This window comes from Ovis canadensis, chromosome 25, assembly GCF_042477335.2.
Source record: "Ovis canadensis isolate MfBH-ARS-UI-01 breed Bighorn chromosome 25, ARS-UI_OviCan_v2, whole genome shotgun sequence".
NCBI lineage: Eukaryota > Metazoa > Chordata > Mammalia > Artiodactyla > Bovidae > Ovis > Ovis canadensis.
In genome coordinates, this window is record NC_091269.1 from 47,104,576 (window position 1) to 47,128,716 (window position 24,141).

At 38.5% G+C, this 24,141-nt stretch overlaps 2 protein-coding genes across 17 annotated transcripts in view; one reads left to right on the forward strand and one right to left on the reverse strand.

Moving 5' to 3' along the window:
- The window catches only part of USP54 (ubiquitin specific peptidase 54), a 130,166-nt gene that overhangs the window by 51,703 nt on the left and 54,322 nt on the right, over window positions 1-24,141 (reverse strand). For 15 of the 16 annotated variants that reach the window (XR_011253018.1, XM_069572070.1, XM_069572074.1 and 12 more), the window contains 2 exons: window positions 8,334-9,194; window positions 5,841-5,933 (listed from right to left, as the gene is read on the reverse strand). Coding sequence is in view for 15 of the 16 variants with exons in the window: in XM_069572070.1 (XP_069428171.1) it covers window positions 5,841-5,933; window positions 8,334-8,480 (240 nt within the window). In the remaining variant the exon portion in view is untranslated. Of the gene's footprint in view, window positions 1-5,840; window positions 5,934-8,333; window positions 9,195-9,958; window positions 10,082-24,141 lie in introns of those variants that run through there. The other variant, XM_069572077.1, reaches the window with a different exon arrangement.
- Window positions 20,326-22,690, forward strand: LOC138430322 (large ribosomal subunit protein uL30). The gene has a single exon (XM_069572473.1). The coding sequence runs from the start codon at window positions 21,871-21,873 to the stop codon at window positions 22,615-22,617; it is 747 nt and encodes a 248-aa protein (XP_069428574.1). The 5' UTR covers window positions 20,326-21,870; the 3' UTR covers window positions 22,618-22,690.

The window sequence follows — 24,141 nt, forward strand, 5'->3', positions numbered from 1 at the left end:
GATTTAACAGACAACTGGAAGCCCACTCCAGGGTTATAAGAAGGGAGTAACTTCAAAATATCACTCCAGGGCAGTCTTAGGTTCAAACAAAGAGGAAGATATTAGAGATTGAAAGGCAATATAAGGATGGGGGGGAGTACTCTTTTTACTGAAATGGTGGGCAAAAAGACTTATTACTAGAAATATCATAGACCAGAGAGGAGGCATAAAACGAAATGATGACCCCTGTGAGGGAATACAGACTATTTTGTTTCCCTCTTTACACTTTAGGCTTTCTACATTGCTGAAACATGATGGGTATATGCAACCAAAGAATAATAAATAAAAGCCCATGTGCTTACCACACAACTTAAAAAAAATGGAAAAATTGAGTTTGAGACTCCCCAGTTGATTATATCCTTCCCATTCCACCTTCAAGAGGTAACCATTATCCCAAATTTTGTGAAAATCATTCCTTTTTTCTCTACAGTTTTATCATATGTATGTATCCCTGAACAATATGTTATTTAGTTCTGCCTGTTTTTGCTTTGTATATAAATGGAATCATAGTTTAGCAGTCTTCAGTGACTTGCTTTTTTCATTCAATGGGATTGCATCTCTACTGCTCTTAGAGATGATACAAAACCAATCATCTTAGGAAACTAATGGGATTACATCCCAATAAACCTACCGAAAATATATGTAATTTATCTACCAAATATCATAGCCTACTGCTGCCGCTGCTAAGTCGCTTCAGTCGTGTCCGACTCTGTGTGATCCCAGAGACGGCAGCCCACCAGGCTCCGCCGTTCCTGGGATTCTCCAGGCAAGAACACTGGAGTGGGTTGCATTTCCTTCTCCAGTGCATGAAAGTGAAAAGGGAAAGTGAAGTTGCTCAGTTGTGTTTGACTCTTCACGACCCCATGGACTGTAGCCTACCAGGCTCCTCCGTCGATGGGATTTTCCAGGCAAGAATACTGGAGTGGGTTGCCTAGCCTACCTTAAAAATGCTCAGAACATTTACATTAGCCTACAGTTGGGCAAAACAATCTAATACAAAGCCTACTTTACTGTAAAGTGAATATTTGATCTAATTTACTGAATATTGAAAATGAAAAATAGAATGGTTGTAGGGGTACAGAATGGTTATAACTGTGTTGGTTGGTTTAACCTTATGATTGTGTGGCTGACAGAGAATGACTGACTGTGGCTGACTGACAGCTCATTATAGCTGCCCAGCAACACAAGAAAGTATCATATCACGTATCACTAGCCCAAGAAAAAAAATCAAAATGCAAAATAAGGTTTCTACTGAATGCATATTGCTTTTGTATCATCATAAAGTCAAAACAATCATAAGTCAAACCATCATAAGTCAAGGACTGTCTGTAATGCTTCTGTGATTAATTTAAGTTGATATATGTAGCTGCCAACTATTCATTATCACTACTATATAGTATTTTACTCTGGGAATAAACCATAATTTTTAATTCATTACACTATAGTTGGAATGAGTTGCTTCCATTTTTCTGTAATCATAGAAAAATACTACCTTAAATATCCTCTAAGATATCTTCTGGTATGTACGTACAGGAAGTTTTCTACAGGGAATATCTAGGAGTAGAATTACTGAGTAGTAGGATACCTGTTCGGAGAAGGCAATGGCACCCCACTCCAGTACACGTGCCTGGAAAATCCCATGGATGGAGGAGCCTGGTAGGCTGCAGTCCATGGGGTTGCCAAGAGTTGGACATGACTGGGCAACTTCATTTTCACTTTTCACTTCCATGCATTGGAGAAGGAAATGGCAACCCACTCCAGTGTTCTTGCCTGGAGAATCCCAGGAACGGCGGAGCCTGGTGGGCTGCCGTCTCTGGGGTCGCACAGAGTCGGACACGACTGAAGTGACTTAGCAGCAGCAGCAGGATACCTGTTCGGAGAAGGCAATGGCACCCCACTCCAGTACTCTTGCCTGGAAAATCCCATAGATGGAGAAGCCTGGTAGGCTGCAGTCCATGGGGTAGCGAAGAGTCAGACACGACTGAGCGCCTTCACTTTCACTTTTCACTTCCATGCATTGGAGAAGGAAATGGCAACCCACTCCAGTGTTCTTGCCTGGAGAATCCCAGGAACGGCGGAGCCTGGTGGGCTGCCGTCTCTGGGGTCGCACAGAGAAGGACACGGCTGAAGCGACTTAGCAGCAGCAGCAGCAGCAGCAGGATACCTGTTACCTCAATTTTGTTTGACAAATGCAATGACAACTTGGTTTCCTAAATAGTGGTATCAATTTATATTCCAATCAACAATGCACATAAATTCTCATTATTCTACCTTTTAGTTAACAATTTTACCCAACTTTTAAATTTCTACTAATCTGAAGGGTATGGTTTAATTAACATTTTTAGATTACTCAATGGATGTTGAGGTTAAAACTCCAATACCCTGGCCACCCGATGTGAAGAGACGACTCACTGGAAAAGACCCTGATGCTGGGGAAGATTGAGGGCAGGAGGAGAAGGGGACGACAGAGGATGAGATGGTTGCATGGCATCATTGACTCAATGGACATGGGTTTGGGTGGACTCCGGGAGTTGGTGATAGACAGGGAGGCCTGGCATGCTGCAATTCATGGGGTCACAAAGAGTCAGACACGACTGAGCAACTGAACTGAACTGACTGAGATTACTAAAGAGGGTAAGCCTCTTTCATATCCTTAAAAGTTAACTGGCTTTCCCATTCTGAGAAATGTCTACTTATGTCTTTTGTTAGTTTTCCTGTTGACTCATTTTATGTTTTACTTATTCTTCATGGGAGTTCTCTAAATTCTATGCTAGATACCAATCCTTGTTGACTATATATAATAGAAACACTTTCTCACAATTCGTAGCCCTGTATATTTACTGTCTTTATGAAATCCTCTGATGAACAGAAGTTCTTGAATTTTCTATAGTAAAATATGTCAAACTTTTTAGCTTTGTATTTTTCATGACTTACTTATTAAATCCTCTCTATCACTTAGGCCATGATACTCCCTCATAGTTTCTTCTAAAACTTAAAAACTAGAGCTTAATTATTTAACATTTATTTAGCACTGAGGGATTGAAAAGCATTTTAGGAAAAAAAATCAAGTTTTTAATCTTCCAAGATAGCAAATTTGACAGCTCAGATGGTAAAGAATCTGCCTTCAATGCAGGAGACGCCAGTTCGATTCCTGGGTTGGGACGATCCCCTGGAGAAGGGATAGGCTACCCACTCCAGTATTCTGGCCTGGAGAATTCCATAGACTATATAGTCCATGGGGTCACAAAGAGGCAGACGCGACTGAGCAACTTTCACTTTACATAGCAAAACCATCAGTGAAGGAAAAGAAATCTAATGGACAGACCAGGCAATGATGTGATTGATGAGGAAAGCACCAGAATTCCAACACATCCTCAGAGCTGCTGCTGCTGCTGCTAAGTCGCTTCAGTCGTATCCAACTCTGTGCAACCCCAGAGATGGCAGCCCACCAGGCTCCCCTGTCCCTGGGATTCTCCAGGCAAGAACACTGGAGTGGGTTGCCATTTCCTTCTCCAATGCATGAAGGTGAAAAGTGAAAGTGAAGTCGCTCAGACGTGTCCGACTCCTAGCGACCCCATGGACTCCAGCCTATCAGGCTCCTCCATCCATGGGATTTTCCAGGCAAGAGTACTGGAGTGGGTTGCCATTGCCTCCTCAGAGCTAGAAAGTCCTAAATCATAATCTTTGATCCACTAAGCCCATTTACTTACCTATCATAAGCAACTGCTTCTCTGAAAAACTCCCAAGATACATCCTTAGCCCTCTAGCTTGAAAAATTAGATGTCTCAGAAGGTGTCCCATAAAGTCTGGTGATTGGTTTTCTTTATCTCTCTGACTTATATAATTGTATTGATTTATATTAAAGTAACAATTTGTCCCTCTGGAAAATGAAACATAAGACCAGGACAACCAATTCTCCAGAGTCCAGTCTGGGTCGGTGAAGAATATGGCACAGTCCTAACTAATCAAAGGCATGTCAGAGGGTCATGTAAGTGCCATCATCTCTTCCTGGTACAGATAGGAGTTTTCTATCTGTAGAAATTCTATCTGTAGGAGATTCTCCTACCAGGTATTTCCCCAGGATTCAGATATCCCTAGCAAGTAATTTGCCCTGTTTTTTTGGTTTTAATGTCATGAACCAGACTTCCCTTGGATTTGATGGCCAAAGGATCACTATGTTTCTTGTCTATCTAAAATTAGATACTTAATGTCAATGTACCTTTCAGAAAATCAAGCCAAATGCTCTTTTGAATGGACTTCTGTCTGAATGGGTATAGTCAGAAATGTTACAACTTGTAAAAATCTGGTTTCATTAAAATTTCACATTTAAACTCCTCAATTAACCAATAATTTATTTTTTTTTGTTTTTTTTGCTGCACTAAGAGGCACAGACGGAGAAGGCAATGGCATTCTACTCCAGTACTCTTGCCTGGAAAATCCCATGGATGGAGGATCCTGGTGAGCTGCAGTCCATGGGGTCGCTGGGAGTCGGACACGACTAAGCGACTTCACTTTCACTTTTCACCTTCATGCATTGGAGAAGGAAATGGCAACCCACTCCAGTGTTCTTGCCTGGAGAATTCCAGGGACAGGGGAGCCTGGCGGGCTGCCGTCTATGGGGTCATACAGGGTCGGACATGACTGAAGTGACTTAGCAGCAGTAGCAGCAAGAGGCACAGAGGATCTTAGTTCCCCAACCAGAGATCAAACCCATGTCCCCTGTGGTGGAAACAAGTAATCTTAACCACTAGACTGCCAAGGAGGTCCTCAATGATTTATATTCTATATATTGCTAAGCTATAATGGTTGCAAACAAAGAATTAGGGGAAAAAAAAGATATCTGTGACCCTAGTGGCAAAAAGTTCAGAAGTCTCAGTTATCTCTTTCCAGAGATATCAGCCTACCATGGACTAAAACTTCAAACTGATGTTGGCCAAAAAATTGTTTGACTCAGCTGTTGCAAATTTAACTAGGAAATAATCCTGGAGTTTTTGGTTATAATTCCTGTTTTCAGATATAAAAACAACTAAGTGAATAATGATCACAACCAAGCATCCTTGTGACAAACCAAGGATTCAGACTTCATGAGCCTGAAAAACGACCCTAGAAGCTTCATCATCCAACCACAAATAACGCATTGTATATCTGGGCCAAGAAAACAGAGAGGATACATGTTGGAAAATTGATGGAGAATGGGCCTTTTATACATCCTAGTTCTTTCTCTTTAGCAACTTACCTAAAATCTCTGAGTCAGAACTCTCTCACATTACACCATTTTATTTGTCTCTAAATGAATCCTCAGTTTCACTTTATTCAGAAATGAAAAAACTGGAGTCAGATGAAAACAGAACCAATATAAAGAATCTATTACATGTGATAATGGGAAATACTAGGGAATGCGGAAAATGGGAAAATTTTAGTACTGGTTTTTCTTCATAGAAACAGTTTGTTGCTAAATTTAGCTTTTACAGACAACAGTTAATTCCATGAAAAACAGCTTGTTGTTTGTTTTTTCAAAGTGAAAATTTAGTATTAGCTTTTAAGATAAATACTCAAAGCACATGTAAATAGTACCCGATCACATTAAATAGAGTTGTATGGGCAAAAGGTTCAGAGAAACAGAATACCGAGTAGTATTTCTTTGAAGCAAGCAAAATTAATCATACTATCCTTTGCACTAAACCATAGGCAGATAATGTAGTAACAAATTCTTTAGCATCAATCTGAATAATCAAACCACCTCAATATTGATCATTTGGCAACCTAATGACAGTGAGAGGAAACAAGTTTGAAGTATTTACCTTGAGAGCACAAAAGATGCAGGAATCTCCCATGCATTTGTGAGTTGTAAGCTGCCTAAAGCTACGTCGGAAGATGTCCAGGTGCCATAAAACCTGAGGAAAAGGGAAGATACTTCATTATGCTACAAAAACTCCCCATTTAAATCAAGAAGTCAAGCAAACATAGGTAATAATCACAGAAGACATCATTACTCTCAAGAGAAAAGTTCATTCTAATGTATCAAAAAAAGTCCAAATAAAGTGAAGTATCCAATCAGAGGCACAGATGACCATATTATGGAAAAAACACTAATTCAAATATAAAGTAGATCACACAGAGAAAAACAATTATTTTTAACTTGTAACAAGATTATAACAGGCACCCCAAAACTATCAATGTCTTCAAGTATGACATATATCAAATGTGATCTTAAAGAGGTATTTTACGGGTTAAAAACTGCAGAATAAGGATTTATTTTAATGGTTCACACAAGAAAAGCAAAAATATTTAAAAACTTATTTAGAAGCTTGAATTGTAGTGTGGAATTTTGTCTTTGTTAGATTTCTTCATTTTTGGACCTTTCTGAGAGAGATGTGACCTCCTTAAGTCAACAGAATTTTAAAAAATAACAGTAAAATCAACAGTGATAAATCTGTTCATAGAATGCAACTTTGACAGAAAGTGATGAGAACAGCACTTTACGTTTATGGTATTTCTCTCAAAAACTCATAACCCCAGTTTAATCATGAGAATCACATCAAATTCCAATAATGGGACATCCTACTAAATACTTGACTAGTACTATTCAAAACTGTCATGATTATCAAAACAAGGAAACTGTGGGAAACTATCATAGCCAAGAGGAATGTGACAAGGAGATATGACAAGTAAATGCAGTATCTTGGATTGGATTCTGGAACACAGAAAGACACTATGTAAAAAACTTAGGAAATCTGAATAAACTTTGAACTTTAGTTAAAAAAGAAACAGTGTAATATATAGCATAAATGCCTTAGGAAGCTTCTCTTATCTGGAAAACATTTTAAAGCATCATATTAAAAATAAAATAAAATAAAAGCATCATATCTGAAAAGGCACTACACTTTAGGTGTACCAGATAATAGACACCTCTGGGGCATCTTCACATTGATACTTAGGTATCTATAGGTATATATTTCCAACGTTTGTTGAAATATGCTACACTCCCAAATAAGTAACACCTTTTTATAATAAATGTAATGGGTTCAATACACTTGTGGTGAACATAGCTTTCATACCATAAAAGTTAGAATATTAGCTCATAGAAACAATTATTTTTAACTTGTAACAAGATTATAACAGGCACTCCAAAACTATCAATGTCTTCAAGTATCAATATAGAAATATGTATATGTGGATAAATTATATGTTCTATAATTGAGTAGCGGCAATGAACGAACTAAGACTGGTAAATGTTAACCACTGTTGAGCCTGGTTGATGTGTGCATGAAAATTCGTAATACAAAATAAGTAAGTAAATAAGCTTGACAAGATTCTTGAACTACAAGTGAGAAAACTAAAATACTATTACCTGTACAAAGTCACGAGGCTAGTCTAAAGAAAGGCTAAAACTCGGACCCAGGTCTCCTAATTCTTAAGTCCAGTGCTTTTTATACCAAATACACTGTCATGTCTTTTTTTTTCTCTCATAACAACTTATTTTCTCATATATCTGAGGTGTAAAGCTAATTAATACTTTACCCAAGCATAATTATCTTAAAATTTACTCTTACTCTGAAGAAGAGAGAAAGGGGAAAGTTATCACTTGAAAGTTAGACTGAGAGGGATGAATCTGTCACACTATGGCCCTGATTGGGCAGGACAGGAAGACAGACAGTAAACACTGGGGTTTTGAGAAGGCTAATGTGGCAAGCAAGACCAAAAGGGAAAATTCAGAGTAGAGAATCAACTTAGGGGAATTTATTTTCTACCAGCTCTGTGCCAGCATATCTAATCAGATACTATAGGAGAGCTCAGAGGAAGGAGACAAAGAAGTGGGCAAAGACGACCCCAATCAGTGGGTGTGCTGAGAGCCTGAATATTATGAGACAAGAATAACATACCTGAAAATCTTTGACTTATGGAAGGAATTTTGCTTTCTAGACTGGAGGAAAGCAACCAGAGTGATGAGACACCTTAGTCTCAAATGGAAAAAAAGAGAAACAGTAGAGACTATTCAGGAACAAAATCACTAAACAAGTAGTACGACCTAGTCCATGTACCTCCCTTTAGGCAGGCAAGTAGTAGTAGTTAGTTATTATTTCTATTATCATTATTAATCTCTTTTACAAATCAGGTAATTGAGACTCAAAGAGATAAAGTGACTTGCCTATGATCACAGAGATGAACTTAAAAAATGATCTTAAGCTGCTGACCTCAAACAGAGACTCTCAAGTATTAGATTTTAAAAAGTAACCAGAAATACAGCATCAGCAACTAGAAGTCGAAGTTCACCAAAAAGAAATTATCCTTACCTGCAAGGCACTGTTGAGGAAGCAGCTGTTTTGTCCTGGCTCATTGCTGAGGCCTTTGCTGGGAGCTATGGAGGTTGAGCTTCGAGGCGCAAACATCCCCTGGACACTACCACGGCCCCCTGAAAAATAATTTCTCTTCCAAGACATTACTGTTCATTACTGTTTTAGGCTGAAAACAAGAGAATATTTTGTATCTTTGGGGGAGTCCTTAGTCTTTGTTGAAGTCCTTAATATAAACAGAATCCAGAATTTAACAAATTTATGTTGAAGGACTTTGAATTTACAACCTTTCAAACATCATATAGGTAGCTCAAGAAACTCAGGCATCCTTAGATCCACAAGCCAGAGCTGTCCTCAACTTGTTCCAAACAATGCCTAAAATTTAACATGGCACAGGACAAATTCAAACAGAGAAATCCTTAAGTATTGTTTCCTTCTATTTTTCTTGAACTGCCTCCATAAAATCCTGGTGAAGCGGCTGTAATCCTCAACTCCAACAGAATTCAGGATCAGGGTAGAGTGTGTTCTTTAGGCTTGTTTATAATGCTTCCTGTGGATTGAAGATTTTCCCAACTGGAAGGAGAGGCAGACAGACAACCAAGAATCCAGCACAACTCTCCTCGCCTTCTACTGCCTTGTCCCATTGTCCCATCATCCTCTCAAGTAAAAACCCAAGTTCTAAGCAATTGACATAGATTTCAGAAAGCTAAGAAGTTTGTCTGAAATACATGGAGTTTCTGCTGTTGTTGCTCTGCTGCTGTTCTTTAGTATGTCCCAAACATCTTCTATTATTCCATCCACAACTTCAGAAAATCTCTTCTCTTTTCCTCCGTGACCAGACTAGCCAGCTGTGCCAGAGAGCTTTAACAGAAAGAAAAAAAATAAATAATCAAAAGCTTGCGTCACTTAATGACTCTACTAGCTTTGTGTTGTTCTGCCAAGATCAACGCTGCCTCACCTCACACTATAAACTTGAAACCTTGGCTAACAATACATAGCCCTCCCCCAACCAAAAAAATAAGCCCAACAACAACAAAAAGGAGAAACACTCAACAGGCAGGGGGAAAAGGTGTGAGCAGCCTTACTTTCATAGGAGACTTCTCTCAAATTTTCTAGGAGAAGAAAGTTGATCTGGACAAAAATAAAACTCCAATGTGAAATTTCCACAACCAGGCTAAGAAAAAAATTACCAAGTAAACACATACCAAACCGGGAAATTGAAACAGTTTCTTTTGGATGTTTTGAGTACAGAAAATTTTAAAGGTGTTTTACATGCCCAAGGCTATAAAAGCCTATTTAAAGGTGGGAGGGGCATGTTATCACTTTACTGAGTAAAGATGTCCCATCCCAGAGAAACCTTCATGGTGAGTAAACCATATGTCCTTAATATTCAGTCCAAAAACAAAGAAATCTTCTTCTGCCCTGTTTGTTTGTATGTCACATTTTTTTTTTCTGCCAGAGATCAGAGAGATAATTTGGGTTACAAATCACTTAATCCTCAGATTATATCCAAGGCAGTCACCAGTAGAGGCCATCCATTGACCAACAATAATCTTCAACTAATTAAAATGCCAAAGAAGCAAGAGGCAAAAATTTCCTTGGAAGAAAATGCTTCTAATATTCACCTTTAAGTTTTCCTATAAGGCCGCCAGGTCCACATAAGGAAAAAATTAAGAATGTTAAATATTAAATTTGGTTCTAACAGTTGCCCAAGCTTCTCCTTTCCTTCTCACCATCATATGGATGACCTAAAAAAACAAAAATGCTGTAACAGTTTCATCCTTCTCAGATCACCTAGCACTATCTATAGTGTGTTCAGTGGAAAAGCTGAGGCACAGGAACATTAAATGGTTGCACAAGAATGTTCTTTCCCTTCTCTAAATTCCCAGACTATTTATAATCTACAGGTCACAATTAAAGTATTTGATTATACATTATAGTGTCATGTTATTCTCTATTTGTTTTTATTACTCTTTGTTTTATATGGTGTCAGTCATATATCCTGACCATGACTGTATGAAATGGAATACTAGCTAGTATCAGACATGTGCTAAACAATACCTACATTCTTTATTCAGTCTTCATAACAGCCCAATCAGTAGGTATTAATAGTTCCATTTTACAGAAGCATAAAGGGAAGCTTAAAGATATTAACTTGCTCAAATCAAAGTTGGTAAGTGGGAGACACGACACAGAATTGGTTGACTACTTACTGTGACTTAATTATGCATTTTATTATACTATTCCAAAAGCTCCTAACACAGTGCTAGTTATAAGGAAGCACTCAATAAATACTGCCTGATGATTAGCGCACAGCACCAGGAAAGATCCCACGTCTCCCACACAGACTACAAGACCCTCAACTCTCTATACACACCCTCATACACACCCCACCGGAGGCCACTAAGCAATTTCCAACAAGCCATGCAGCATTCCTTCAGCTTAACTGCTGCAAAGGAATGACAAGGACCAAGCCTCCACTCTGCTCAAAGCCAAAAGAACTTGGCAGCAGCATCCACGTGAGGAGCTCACTGAAACTCAGCCTGCCCTATGATACACACCCGTGAGTTCAGGGAGCCAAGGGGAAAAAGGCAGTAGCAGAAAAAGATTCTCAGGCTCTGAATGGCCTATGTAGGGTAAGGCAAAAAGCTCTCACACTTGAATTAGGTGTGTCAGAAACCAGAGGTGAGAGCCAAAAAGAACAAAGCCAAAAGGGGCAGTAACAAATGGTCCAAAGAAACACTGATGAAAAAATATTTCAGTTAAATCGCAGGTCTCACACCAAACAATATAATCCATCTATGAAACACACCTGAGAAAGTAAATAAAAGAATTCTACCCACAAAGCCCTAACTTTTGGGGGAGTGGGGCGTGCACTGTACAGCATGCGGAATCTCAGTTCCTGGACCAGGGATGGACCCTGTGCTTGCCCACGCAGCCTTAACCACCAGACCACCAGGAAGTCTTGGATTTATCTAACAACCTTCTTTTTTTTTTTAAAGCAGTTTATGTGTTTCTATGATTTTTGTTTGCCCTGGGTCTTCGTGGCTGTGCACGGGCTTTTCTCTAGTTGTGGCGAGCAGGGTCTACGCTCTAGGTGCAGCGCTGGAACTTCTCGCTGCAGAGGCTCCTCTCATTGTGGAGCACAGGCTTTAGGCACAGGGGCTTCCGTAGCTACAGCAAGTGGGCTCAGCAGCTGAAGCACACAGGCTGAGTTGCTCTGCAGCATGTGGAATCTTCCCGGACCAGGGATTGAACCCATGTGCCCTGGACTGACAGGCAGATTCCTATCCACTGTCTACCAGGGAAGTCCCTAACAACCAATTTTTAAAAGAAAAAGAACTTCCTAAGCAATATTGAAGTATTTTAGGGGTAAAAGGGCATAATGTCTGCAACTTACTCTGAAATGGTTCAGAAAAAAGACTTGTGTGTATGTGTGCATACTTAAATATACATGGGGAAAGAAGGAGAGAGAAAATAATAAACTGAAAACAGCAAAATGTTACCAATAAATAAATCTGGCTGAAGGATATATGGAAATTCTTTGTTCCATTTCATAGAAGTTGTTTATAAGTTTTTAATTATTTTCTTAAGTTGAAAAGGAACTGATATCTGCAAATAATAAAACAATTTAAAATTACATATGAAAATATAAAAAATGTATTGCTATGTGGCCAAATTAGAAGGAAATAAGCGTTAAGTCACTTAGTCGTATCCGACTATCTGTGACCCCGTGGACTATAGCCTACCAGGCTCCTCATCCATGGAATTCTCCAGGCAAGAACACTGGAGTGGGTTGCTATTTCCTTCTCCAAAAAGGAAATAAGGCTGGAATACTATTTCTATGAAAAGAAGAGCCTGAAATACAATATAAGGTCAAGTTGTTGTAAGGAGTAAATGATGTAAAGTAATCATGATATTGGGGCTTCCCAGGTGGTGCAGTGGTGAAGAATCCGCTTGCCAATGCAGGAGACATAAGAGACAAGGGTTCCATCTCTGGGTCAGGAAGATCCCCTGGAGTTGGAAATGGCAACCCACTCTAGTATTCTTGCCTGGAAAATTCCACGGACAGAGGAGTCTGGTGGGTTGGAGTCCATGGGGTCCAAAGAGTTGGACATGACTGAGTAACTGAGCACACACACAACAATTATTATATCAATAAGAGGACTAGGACAAGACTTGCAGTTGGAAAATATGGGCTCAATTTCCAGATTTTTATTACTTTCTGTAATCCCAAACAACGTAGCTGTCCTAAACTTTGTTTTCTGGGTCTATCAAACAGCTTTACAATATCTATTTCACACAATGACTGAGATTTAACATGATAGGTATGTCCAAGCAAGTTTTCAAAACAAAGAATAAATTATGAGTGCCTAAAAATAGAGAAGCAAATTTCTGTTTGGGCACCTCGGGATACGAGAAAGTTGCAAGCCAACAGGAATAAGTCTTCTAATTGTACAAAAAGAAATGTAATAGGCCTCACGCGGAGCAAGGTACATATCAGTATTATTGAGCTATGTGCTTGAAGAAACATTTAAATTTTACAATTATTTTAAACATACAAAGATTAACATGAAAAGGTAAACCATTCAGTCTGTTACAAGAAATAGGGTAACATTTTAGAAGGTCTAAAGAATGACAAGAAAATCATGAGAAGTATCTCAGTTTCTAATGAAGGAACAGTAGCCCCATTACTAGCGATTAAAGCCAAAAGTAACCCAAACAATAGGAAGTCAAACTGGACTACACTGAGACATACAAACAAGTTTAACCAGAAAATTTGCTCACATTTCTGGTTTCTGTTCATCTGTGGAGCAGTTTACTTATAATTTCCTGGAGACTCTATATTTGCCATACAGTCAAAGGTCCATATAGTCAAAGCTGCGGTTTTTCTAGTAGTCATGTATGGATGTAAGAGTTGGACCATAAAGAAGGCTGAGCACCAAAGAATTGATGCTTTTGAACTGTGGTGTTGGAGAAGACTCTTGAGAGTGCCCTGGACTGCAAAGAGATCAAACCAGTCAATCCTAAAGGAAATCAACCTTGAATAATCATTGGAAGGACTGATGCTGAAACTGAAGCTCCAGTACTTTGGCCACCTGATGCAAAAAGCTGACTTGTTGGAAAAGATCCTGATTCTGGGAAAGACTGAAGGCAGGAGAAATGGATGACAGACGATGAGATGGCTGGATGGCATCACTGACTTGATGGACGTGAGTTTGAGCAAACTCCAGGAGTTGGTGATGGACAGGGAAGTCTGGCCTGCTGCCATCCATGGGGTCACAGAGTCAGACACGACTGACCGACTGAACTGAATCGAACTATATTTGCACTGATAAATCAACAGTTATCTCAATTCCTTGGTACACTCCACACATCAATAATTACAAACTGGGGGTTAGGTGGGGGGAGGGAGTCTATAGGGAGGGGATATATATAAAAATATATATATATACACACACACACATATATGGGCTTCTCTGTTGGCTCAGAGGTTAAAGTGTCTGCCCACAATACAGGAGACCGAGGCTCGATCCCTGGGTCAGGAAGATCCCCTGGAGAAGGAAATGGAAACCCACTCCAGGATTCTTGCCTGGAGAATCCCATGGACAGAGAAGCCTGGTGAACTACAGTCCATGGGGTCGCAAAGAATCGGACACAACTGAGCGACTTCACTTACTTACTTACTTATACACATATAGCTGATTCACTTTGTTGTATAGCAGAAACTAACACAACATTGTAAAGGCATTATACTTCAATTAAGAAAAAATTACAAACCATATTCACAATATCTTGTTGCTGATTATGAGGATATCAATATAGTAACCCCTATACAAATTAGTTATTACTATTATCATTCACATATTCCCTTCTCATGAACTCTTTCCCCTTTAAAGATAAACATATACAGATATCCTATATTCTTTATTTTTTTAAAAAAGTAACAACAAAGACCACCTTGAACTTATTTACTCCTATACCTACTGTCCTAAATTTTTTTCAACCTTTCACTGCTAAACATCTCTGTAAAATAATCTACAACTGCTACTTTTTCTTGCTCACCATTAATCTCTTCAGAACACGGTACTGTTCCTTCAATCTATCACCACCATTTTACTTCATGGTATCTTTGTTTTCAAAAGAAATCTCCTAATTTCAAAACCTACTGGCTCTTCCATATGCTTCGGTCTTCTTAACTTTTCTGCAGCACCTAACACTGGCTGCCTGATCTTACACAATCCTGAATTCATAGGGTGAATTAAAAAGAAAATGAGAGAGTAACAAAAATGAAAGAATGACAAATGAATACTGATTCTCCTATACTCTAACAGTCCATTTTCTCTCTCTTTTGCTGCTTTCTTAAAAGCGAACATTCCCTAAAGTTAAAATCAGGTGTGCCTGCTTTTGTCTAGAGTGCGTCCCATGGTGTTCTCATCCTCTTTTCCATCAGAACTTCAACCGTCACTTCTGGTTGATAAATGACAAATCTCATGAACTCTGAAACAAAATTACCAACTATGCGCATATTGTCTCACTTTCAAAACAAGTTTAACATGTCGAAATCTGAAGTCACATCCTTCCCCAACAAAAGAATCCTTCCTCTTATTCTCCCCCCACCTTTTTTGTCAAATAATGACATCTCCAATTACTCAGGTTCTAAATCTTAGCTATCAGTCTCCGACGCCTTTCTATCCCTCTTCCCCTTCCCCATCCACATCATAAGATCTGTCAATTACCCCTTCAAAATCTCTTACATCGATCCTTCCTTTTCACTTCCACTGCCATCATCTAGTTGGTACCACAATTACCCCTCCTGGTGACTCAGATGGTTAAGAATCTGCCCTGCAATGCAGGAGACCCAGGTTCGATTCCTGGGTCGAGACAATCTCCTGGAAAAGGAAATGGCAACCCACTCCAGTATGCCTGCCTGGAGAATCCCATGGACAGAAGAGTCCAGTGGGCTACAGTAAAATGGGGTCACAAAGAGTCAGACACAACTGAGTGACTAACACTAGACTATTACAATACATAAGCCTTTCTGGCCTCCTGTCTCTTGCTAGCTAATTCATTCATAAAATTAGTTTTTTGAACTAATATTTCTCTTTAACATACTTCATTACTTACTTGTGATTTCACACACACACAAAAGTGGAAAGCTTGAATTGTTCCTTAGCAGTAGAACAATGTCAGCTATTTAGCTAAAAAAGGTTTCTGATAGGACCAGTCCCACCTTTTTAGGTCCCCCAAAAAAGTAATGATGTCTACTCTTACTGACCCTGTTCAACATCATACTGGAAGTCCTAGCATGTACAACAAGGCAAGAAAAAGGAATTTTAAAAACATATAGATTATAATGAAATAAAATAACCATCTTTCTAGATTCTATGTTCTATACTTGAAAATCCTAAGAAATCTACCCAAAAACCTCTAAGAACTAATAAGTGAAGTCAGGTCACAGAATACAAAGTCAATATTTTTTAAGGAATCACTTGTGTTTCTGTATGATAGCAATGGACACTGGAAGCCGAAATTCCTTTAAAGTACTACTTACAATACTATCTTTACCACTGAGCCACCATAAATATAAAATACTTAGGTAAAAGCATAATATATATAAGCTTTATATCCCCAAAACTACAAAACCTAAGGAAGTGGATAGGCATGTGACGTTTGTAAACTGGACATTTCAGTTTTAAGATGCCAATTCATTCCAAACTAATGCAGAGATTTAACGCAATTTCAAATCAAAATTCCAGCAGGATTTCTTTTTTGTAGAAAGTAACCAGCTGATTCTAAAAGTTACATGGAGGCAAAGGAAGTATAACAACCAAAAGAATTTTAAAACAGAAGAAACAAGGTGGAATATTCACTGGTCAATACCATATGGTACTGGTGAAAAGACAGATACACAGAGCGCTGGAACAGAACAGAGAGCCCAGAAACAGGCCGACACAATTAATGTCAACCAATTTTCAGTAAAAGTGCAAAGGTAACTCAAAAGAGAAAGGACAGTCATTTCAACAAATGAAGTTGGAACAACTGGACAAACCTATTAAAAAAAAAAACCTGAACCTTGACCCATAACTTACATTTTATACAAAAATAACTCAAAATGGATTACAGTCCTAAATGAAAACCTAAAACTATAAAAAATTCTAGAAGACAAAAATTTTGTGACCTTGGGCTAAGCAAAGATTCCTTAGATACAAAACCAAAGCACAATCCATAAAAGAAAAAAGAAACATAGAATTGGACTTCACCATAATTAAGAATTTCTATTATTCGAAAGGCACTATTAAGAGAATGAAAAGACAACCCAAAGATTAAAAAATATTTTCAAATAACATAATGAACAAATGATCTGTATCCAAAATATACATCGAACACTCTAAACTTAATGAGCAAAATTATCCAATTTTCTTAAATAGCAGATAAACATATAAAAAGATATTTACCATTATTATTAGTCTTTAGGGGGACGGAATTAAAACCACACTACAAGCATATTAAATAGCTAAAAACAAAAACTACAAAAAGAAGTTATTGAAAATCTGACAACAACAAATGCTAGAGAAAAAGAATCAGAGCAACTGAAAGTCTCCCAAACAGCTGACAAAAATGCAAAATGACACTGTTGGCAATTACATACAATGTTAAATGTACTTTTACCGTCTGAACTAGCAACCTCATTTCTAGGTATTTTACCCAAAAAGAAATACAAGCTTATGCTACGTAAAAACCTTTATACAAATGTTTACAGTGCCTTTATATATAATCACCAAAAACTGGAAATAACCCAAATGTTCTCCAACTAGTAAATGGTGCATACATAGATTAAACTCAACAATAGAAAGTAATAATACTAACACTCACAAAAAATATGGATGAATCTCAAATGTACTATGATGAGACTCAAAAGGTCATATGCTATACAATTTTACTTTTATGACATTTTAGAAAAGTCAAAATTAAAATTCGAAAGTCAAAATAGACCAGTAGTTGCCAGAAGTTGGAGGTGAGGGTAAGAGTTGATTACAAAGGGGCAGTACCAGCATGATGAAACTGTTATGTGTCTTGACTGTGCTGGGAGTTACACTTACCTCTCTACATGTAGAGGAATGTCAGGTCCATGAATCAAGGTAAACTGGATGTGGTCAAATAGGAGATGGTAAGAGTAAACATCAACATTTTAGGACTCGGTGAACTAAAATGGACGGCAACAGACAAATTTAATTCAGATGGTCATTATATCTACTACTGTGGGCAAGAATCCCTTGGAAGAAATGGAGTAGCCATCATAGTCAACAAGAGTCCAAAATGCAGTACTTGGGTGAAATCTCAAAAACAACAGAATGATCTCAGCTCATTCCCAAGGCAAGCCATTCAGTATCACAGTAATCCCAGTCTATGCCCCAACCACTAACGCCGAAGAAGCTGAAGTCGAACAGTTCTATGAAGACCTACAAGGCCTTCTAGAATTAAAACCAAAAAAACATGTCTTTTTCATCATAGGGGATTGGAATGCAAAGTAGGAACTCAAGAGATAACTGTACTAACAAGCAAGTTTGGCCTTGGAGTACCAAATGAAGCAGGGCAAAGACTAAGAGTTCTGTCAAGAGAACACGCTGGTCCGAGCAAACGAGTTGTCTGAGGAGGCCATAAGAATAGCTGAGAAAAGAGAAGGGAAAGGCAAAGGAGAAAGGAAAAGATATACCCAACCAATGCAGTTCCAAAGAACAGCAAGGAGAGATCAGAAAGCACTCTTCAGTGAACAATGCAAAGAAGTAGAGGAAAACAATACAATGGGAAAGACAAGAGATCTCGTCAAGAAACTTAGAGATACCAAGGGAACATTTCACTGAGATGGTCACAATAAAGGACAAAAATGGCAAGGACCTAACAGAAGCAGAAGAGATTAGAAGAGGTAGCAAGAATACACAGAAGAACTATACAAAAAGAGGTCTTAATGATCTGGATAACCATGATGCTGCGGTCACTCACCTAGAGCCAGACCTCCCGGAATGCAAAGTCAAGTGGGCCTTTTTAGGAAGCATCACTACAAACAAAGCTAGTGGGGGTGATGGAATTCCAGTTGAGCTATTTCAAATCCTAAAAGATGATCTTGTGAAAGTGCTACACTCAATATGCCAGCACATCTGGAAAACTCAGCAGTGGCCACGGACTGAAAAAGGTCAGTTTTCATTCCAATCACAAAGAAAGTCAATGCCAAAGAATGTTCAAACTACCACACAACTGCACTCATCTCACATGCTTCCCAAGGTAATGCTCAGTATCCTTCAAGCTAGTCTTCAACAGTACATAAACCAACAACATCGAGATGTACAAGACGGATTTAGAAAAGGCAGAGGAACCAGAGATCTAATTGCCAACATACACTGGATCATAGAAAAAGCAAGAGAATTCCACAAAAACATCTACTTCTGCTTCATTGACTACAATAGAGCCTTTGACTATGTGGATCACAACAAACTGTGGAAATTTCTTAAAGAAATGGGAATACCAGATCACCTGACCTGCCTCCTGAGAAACCTCAGGTCAAGAAACAACAGTCAGAACCAGACATGGGACAACAGAATGGTTCAAAATTGGGAAAAGAGTACATCAAGACTGTATATTGTCATCCTGCTTATTTAACTTACATGCAGAGTACATCATGTGAAATGCCAGGCTGGATGAATCACAAACTGGAATCAAGACTGCCAGTAGAAATAACAACAACCTCAGACACACAGATGACATCACCATTATGGCAGAAAGCAAAAAACTCCTTGCTCTTGCCTCTAGATGAGGGTGAAAGAGAAGAGTGAAAAAGCTGGCTTAAACTCAACATTCAGAAAACTAAGATCATGGCATCCAGTTCCATCACTTCGTGGCAAATAGATGGCGAAAAAGTGGAAACAATGACAGATTTTATTTCCTTGGACTCCAAAATCACTGCAGACAGTGCCTGCAGCCATGAAAAGATGCTTGCTCCTTGGAAGAAAAGCTATGACTAACCTAAACAGCACACTGAAGAGCAGAGACATCACTTTGCCAACAAAGGTCTGTATGGTCAGATCTATGGCTTTTCCTGTAGTCATGTACAGATGAGAGCCGGACCATGAAGAAGGTTGAGCGCCAAAGAATTGATACTTTTGAACTGTGGTGCTAGAGAAGACTCTTGAGAGTCCCTTGGACAGCAAGGAGATCAAACCAGTCAATCCTAAAGGAAACAGTCCTGAATGTTCATTGATTGTAAGGACTGATGCTGAAGCTGAAGCTCCAATACTTTGATGTGAAAAGCTGTGAAGAGCTGACTCACTGGAAAAGACCCTGATGCTGGGAAAGATTAAGCGCAGGAGGAGAAGGGGGCAACCGAGGATGAGATGGTTGGATGGCGTCACTGACTCAATGGACATGAGTTGGAGCAAACCCCAAGAGATAGTGAAGGACAGGAAAGTCTGAAGGGCTGAAGTTCACAGGGTTGCAAAGTGTCGGACACAACTGAGCGACTTAACAACCACCACCACCACCAAGGTTGAACAAAGAAATTAAAAATCTGAACACAAATTCTTATATTTATTTAATCTTTAAGGTAATCTACTTTTAATCTACTTTTTTAATCATCATTACAACTGGGATTTACTAAGTCAAAACAGCCTGCCTCACTTTGTTGTCTCTAACATCAGGTATACTCCTAGGAAGCTTAGAAGCCAAAATTGGGAAGGAAGCATGTCATCTTATTACCTATTACCTATTAGTGAAATGCAGTTACTAAGCTTTATGTCCCATATTGTTCCCAATCTGAACACACTAACTTCCTGTGGGCAGGGTAAAAACCTTTCCCCTGTGTGAAATGACAGAAAACAGTGGGTCCCAAACTTTTTGCAGATTCCCACATCCAGAAGCAGACTTAACAAGAAACCATTAAGATTAAATTTCAAGGTCCTCTCTTGCACAGGCCCTCAGGCCCAATATTCAATTTTCTATTTTTTAAAAAATGTTTTCCTTAAAGTGGGTCCCCTAAATTATATAAGCTCCAGGACCCAGAGAATCTGAATCATATTACAGAAAATGGGCTTCTATCGTACATGTTACTTGAAAAAATATTTAATTCAAAAAGCTACTTTGAATTCAGTAATAGTAATAAATTTGTATTTTACTAATCAAACATCTAATGTTATTCATAGTTTACAATTTCCTTAGCACTAAATAGAGATAAATTGTACTGCCTGGTTTACATTTGGATTTTTCATTCTTAGGCAGACTGTAATATTTCTACTACAGATCCACAGTTGACAGAGGAGAAATGGCAGGGCTAAATTTAAAAGGCTTAAGACTGACAGCATTAGAGCAATAAAGCTCTAGCTGATGACCTTCAGGAAAAATAAAAATCAGTTTATTTCTCTGTATTAATGAAACACAGAGAATGATTACTTCACAATGAGTATACACAATACATCACGCTGTGCTGCCATATTTCTCAGGCCAAAGTATCAAACCAGGCTACAGACGCAGCTACCCTAACTATCCACTACTGTATTCCACACCAAACAGCTAAGCTGCTCTTAGCCTCTATTTCTGAAAAAACCCTAAGTAGTCATTCAAGTGTTTGGTGAAATGAAACTGGCTTATGCCTAAAGAGAAATGAGGCCTGAAAGGACACTGGGCCACAGGAAGAGCCCATCACCCTAAGAGACAGTGGGGTGAAGGGGGTTCAGAGACATATAGCTTATTAGCACTGGAGACTTCATTATGAATGGGATACGAGTGTGACTGACACCAGTAAAGACTAGAGGGATTTGTTCCTGCAGAACCTGAGGGTCCTTTGATGAAACCAGGAATAAGGTACAAGTACCCTAGAAGGGGATAAGTCTCTTAAGGAAATTCATTTCATAATCATTAAATGAAGTTCAGTGAGGTCTCTAAGTAATACTACTAATTCCATGCATAGAGAATTTTATGACATTCATGCAAACGATAGTATCAAAATATCTCCAACCAGATATTAATTAAGTACAAAGGGAAAGATTTTAACTTTACTATAGAGAAACCAGGCAGAAAGGCCCTGAACCAAGTGATCAGGTCAAACATCACCAGCAAAAATAAATAATGACATTATGAATCCCGTGTTAATAATGCATTGAGAACACATTTCTGTGATAGTCTTGCCTAAACCTTATAATCTCAGTTCAATCATGAGGAAAAAAAAAAAAAGACAAATCTAAATTGAGGGACATTTGACCAAATAACTGACTAATACTCTCCCAAAATGTCAGAGTTGTAAAAGACAAAGAAAGACTGAAAAACTTTTACAGAACACAGAAGACTAACGAAGAAAAATGTGTGAAATGCAATGTGAGACCCTAGATGGAATCCTCAGTAAAGAATAATGATGAACAAACTAGTGAAGCTTGAAGGTCTTTCCTTAATAGTACTGAACCAATGCTAATTTCCTGGTTCTAATCATTGTACTACAGTTATACAAGATGATCACATTAAAGGAAGCTGAGTCTCTTTCCCGGCTGGAACCATGGAGGGTGCAGAAGAGAAGAAAAAGAAGGTTCCTGCTGTGCCAGAAACCCTTAAGAAAAAGCGGAAGAATTTCGCAGAGCTTAAGATCAAGCGACTGAGAAAGAAGTTTGCCCAAAAGATGCTTCGAAAGGCAAGGAGGAAGCTTATCTATGAAAAAGCTAAGCATTACCACAAGGAATACAGGCAGATGTACAGAACTGAAATTCGAATGGCTAGGATGGCACGAAAAGCCGGCAACTTCTATGTACCCGCGGAACCCAAATTGGCGTTTGTCATCAGGATCAGAGGTATCAACGGTGTGAGCCCAAAGGTTCGAAAGGTGCTGCAGCTCCTTCGCCTCCGGCAGATCTTCAACGGCACCTTTGTGAAGCTCAACAAGGCATCAATTAATATGCTGAGAATTGTGGAGCCATACATTGCATGGGGATACCCAAATCTGAAGTCTGTAAATGAATTGATCTACAAGCGTGGTTATGGCAAAATCAACAAAAAGCGAATTGCCCTGACAGACAATGCATTGATTGCTCGATCTCTTGGGAAATACGGAATCATCTGCATGGAGGATCTGATTCATGAGATCTATACCGTTGGAAAACGTTTCAAAGAAGCAAACAACTTCCTGTGGCCCTTTAAATTGTCTTCTCCACGAGGTGGAATGAAGAAAAAGACCACCCATTTTGTAGAAGGTGGAGATGCTGGCAACAGGGAAGACCAGATCAACAGGCTTATTAGAAGGATGAACTAAGGTATCTACCAGGATTATTTTTGTGTTCTGGTTAATAAACAATTGAAACAAATTGAAAAAAAAAAAAAATAAAGGAAGCTGAGTAAGAGATATCTAAAAACACTCTATATGGGGAGGGAGGTGGGAGGGGGGTTCATGTTTGGGAACGCATGTACACCCGTGGTGGATTCATGTCAATGTATGGCAAAACCAATACAGTATTGTAAAGTAAAATAAAGTAAAAATAAAAATTAAAAATAAAAAAAATAAAAACACTCTGTACTATCTTTACAACTTTTCTGTAAGTCCCAAATTGGTTCAAAACAAAAAACTTTTTAACTATGCAAATACTTCACTGAGGGAGATGAAAGCTTGGCCCCAGTGGGGAACAAGGTATTTGGAGGATTAACTTTCTACAAGTGTAGGTGGACTAATAGCTTGTGATCGTGGGAAACTTAAGAATCCAGTGAAGACTTGTTTGAAATCTATGGGTTTATCATGTTTACCCTCACAGTTCAGCAGTTAATGGGTTAAGTTCCATTAATTCAGAAGTCTGTTTCCTAGAGCTTGCTCTATCTGGAAAGAACTATTAGAAAAGTTTTTCAATCTGTAAGATCAAGAAAAAGTAAATGTAAAAGGACAGGGGTCTTGTTAGGGTGATGCATTTTTTCCCCCTGTTTTCTCTATTTTCTAAATTATCTATAATTCATGGATAAATTATATTTAGTTTACAATTTTCTTCAAGTAAAACTAAAATTGGATTTTAAACTCATTTTCCCTAAAAACAGAATGAACGGACTCTGGACCAGAGGTAACTAATCATTGAGACACCTAAGATCCTAACAATTTGAAAGCTGTTTAATAATTGGTAACTCTTGCCTATTTAAAAACAGGAGGCTAGATTTCGATTTCTATTTCTTTTCATTCCAATCTCATTGCTACTGCTGCTACGTTCAGATCCTCTCCCCACTGGACTACTACACCACATTACTGACTCATCGTCAGACCTCCATTGCTGCATATGAGACCACCAGAGGACTCCTAAAATGCCATACCATTCCCCTTTTCAATGGCTTCTAGTGATGAGGATTCTTTTGGTTAGAGAAAAATGGTACTTTTTTTAAAAAATGGCATTTTTATAATTCACAAGGGGAGAAATTAATGGATGGAGTTTTCACAAGTTTCTCTCCCATAATTTTTTCCCTGTCCACTTATTCCACTATCAGGGCAAAAACAAGAACAAACAGTAAACTTAAAGAAAACCAAAGCAGTCAGCAGGACCTACTTTGACAGTTTTTGTTGCTGACTCATGTTCATGATAGTGCTTTTTCATTGCATGTTTTTATTTTGTTTTCTTTTTCTATTTTGCATGTTTTTATATTCACATATTCTGCTAGTAAAATTAACTACTAACTTATAAAACTGAATTAAATATTTCTGGCACTTACACAAAGTTTGAGAGTCATTAGACCTTACCACCATTTTCCAGTTACATCTTCTACTCACTCATTCACAAATGAATTTGTAGAAGATATAGCTGGATCA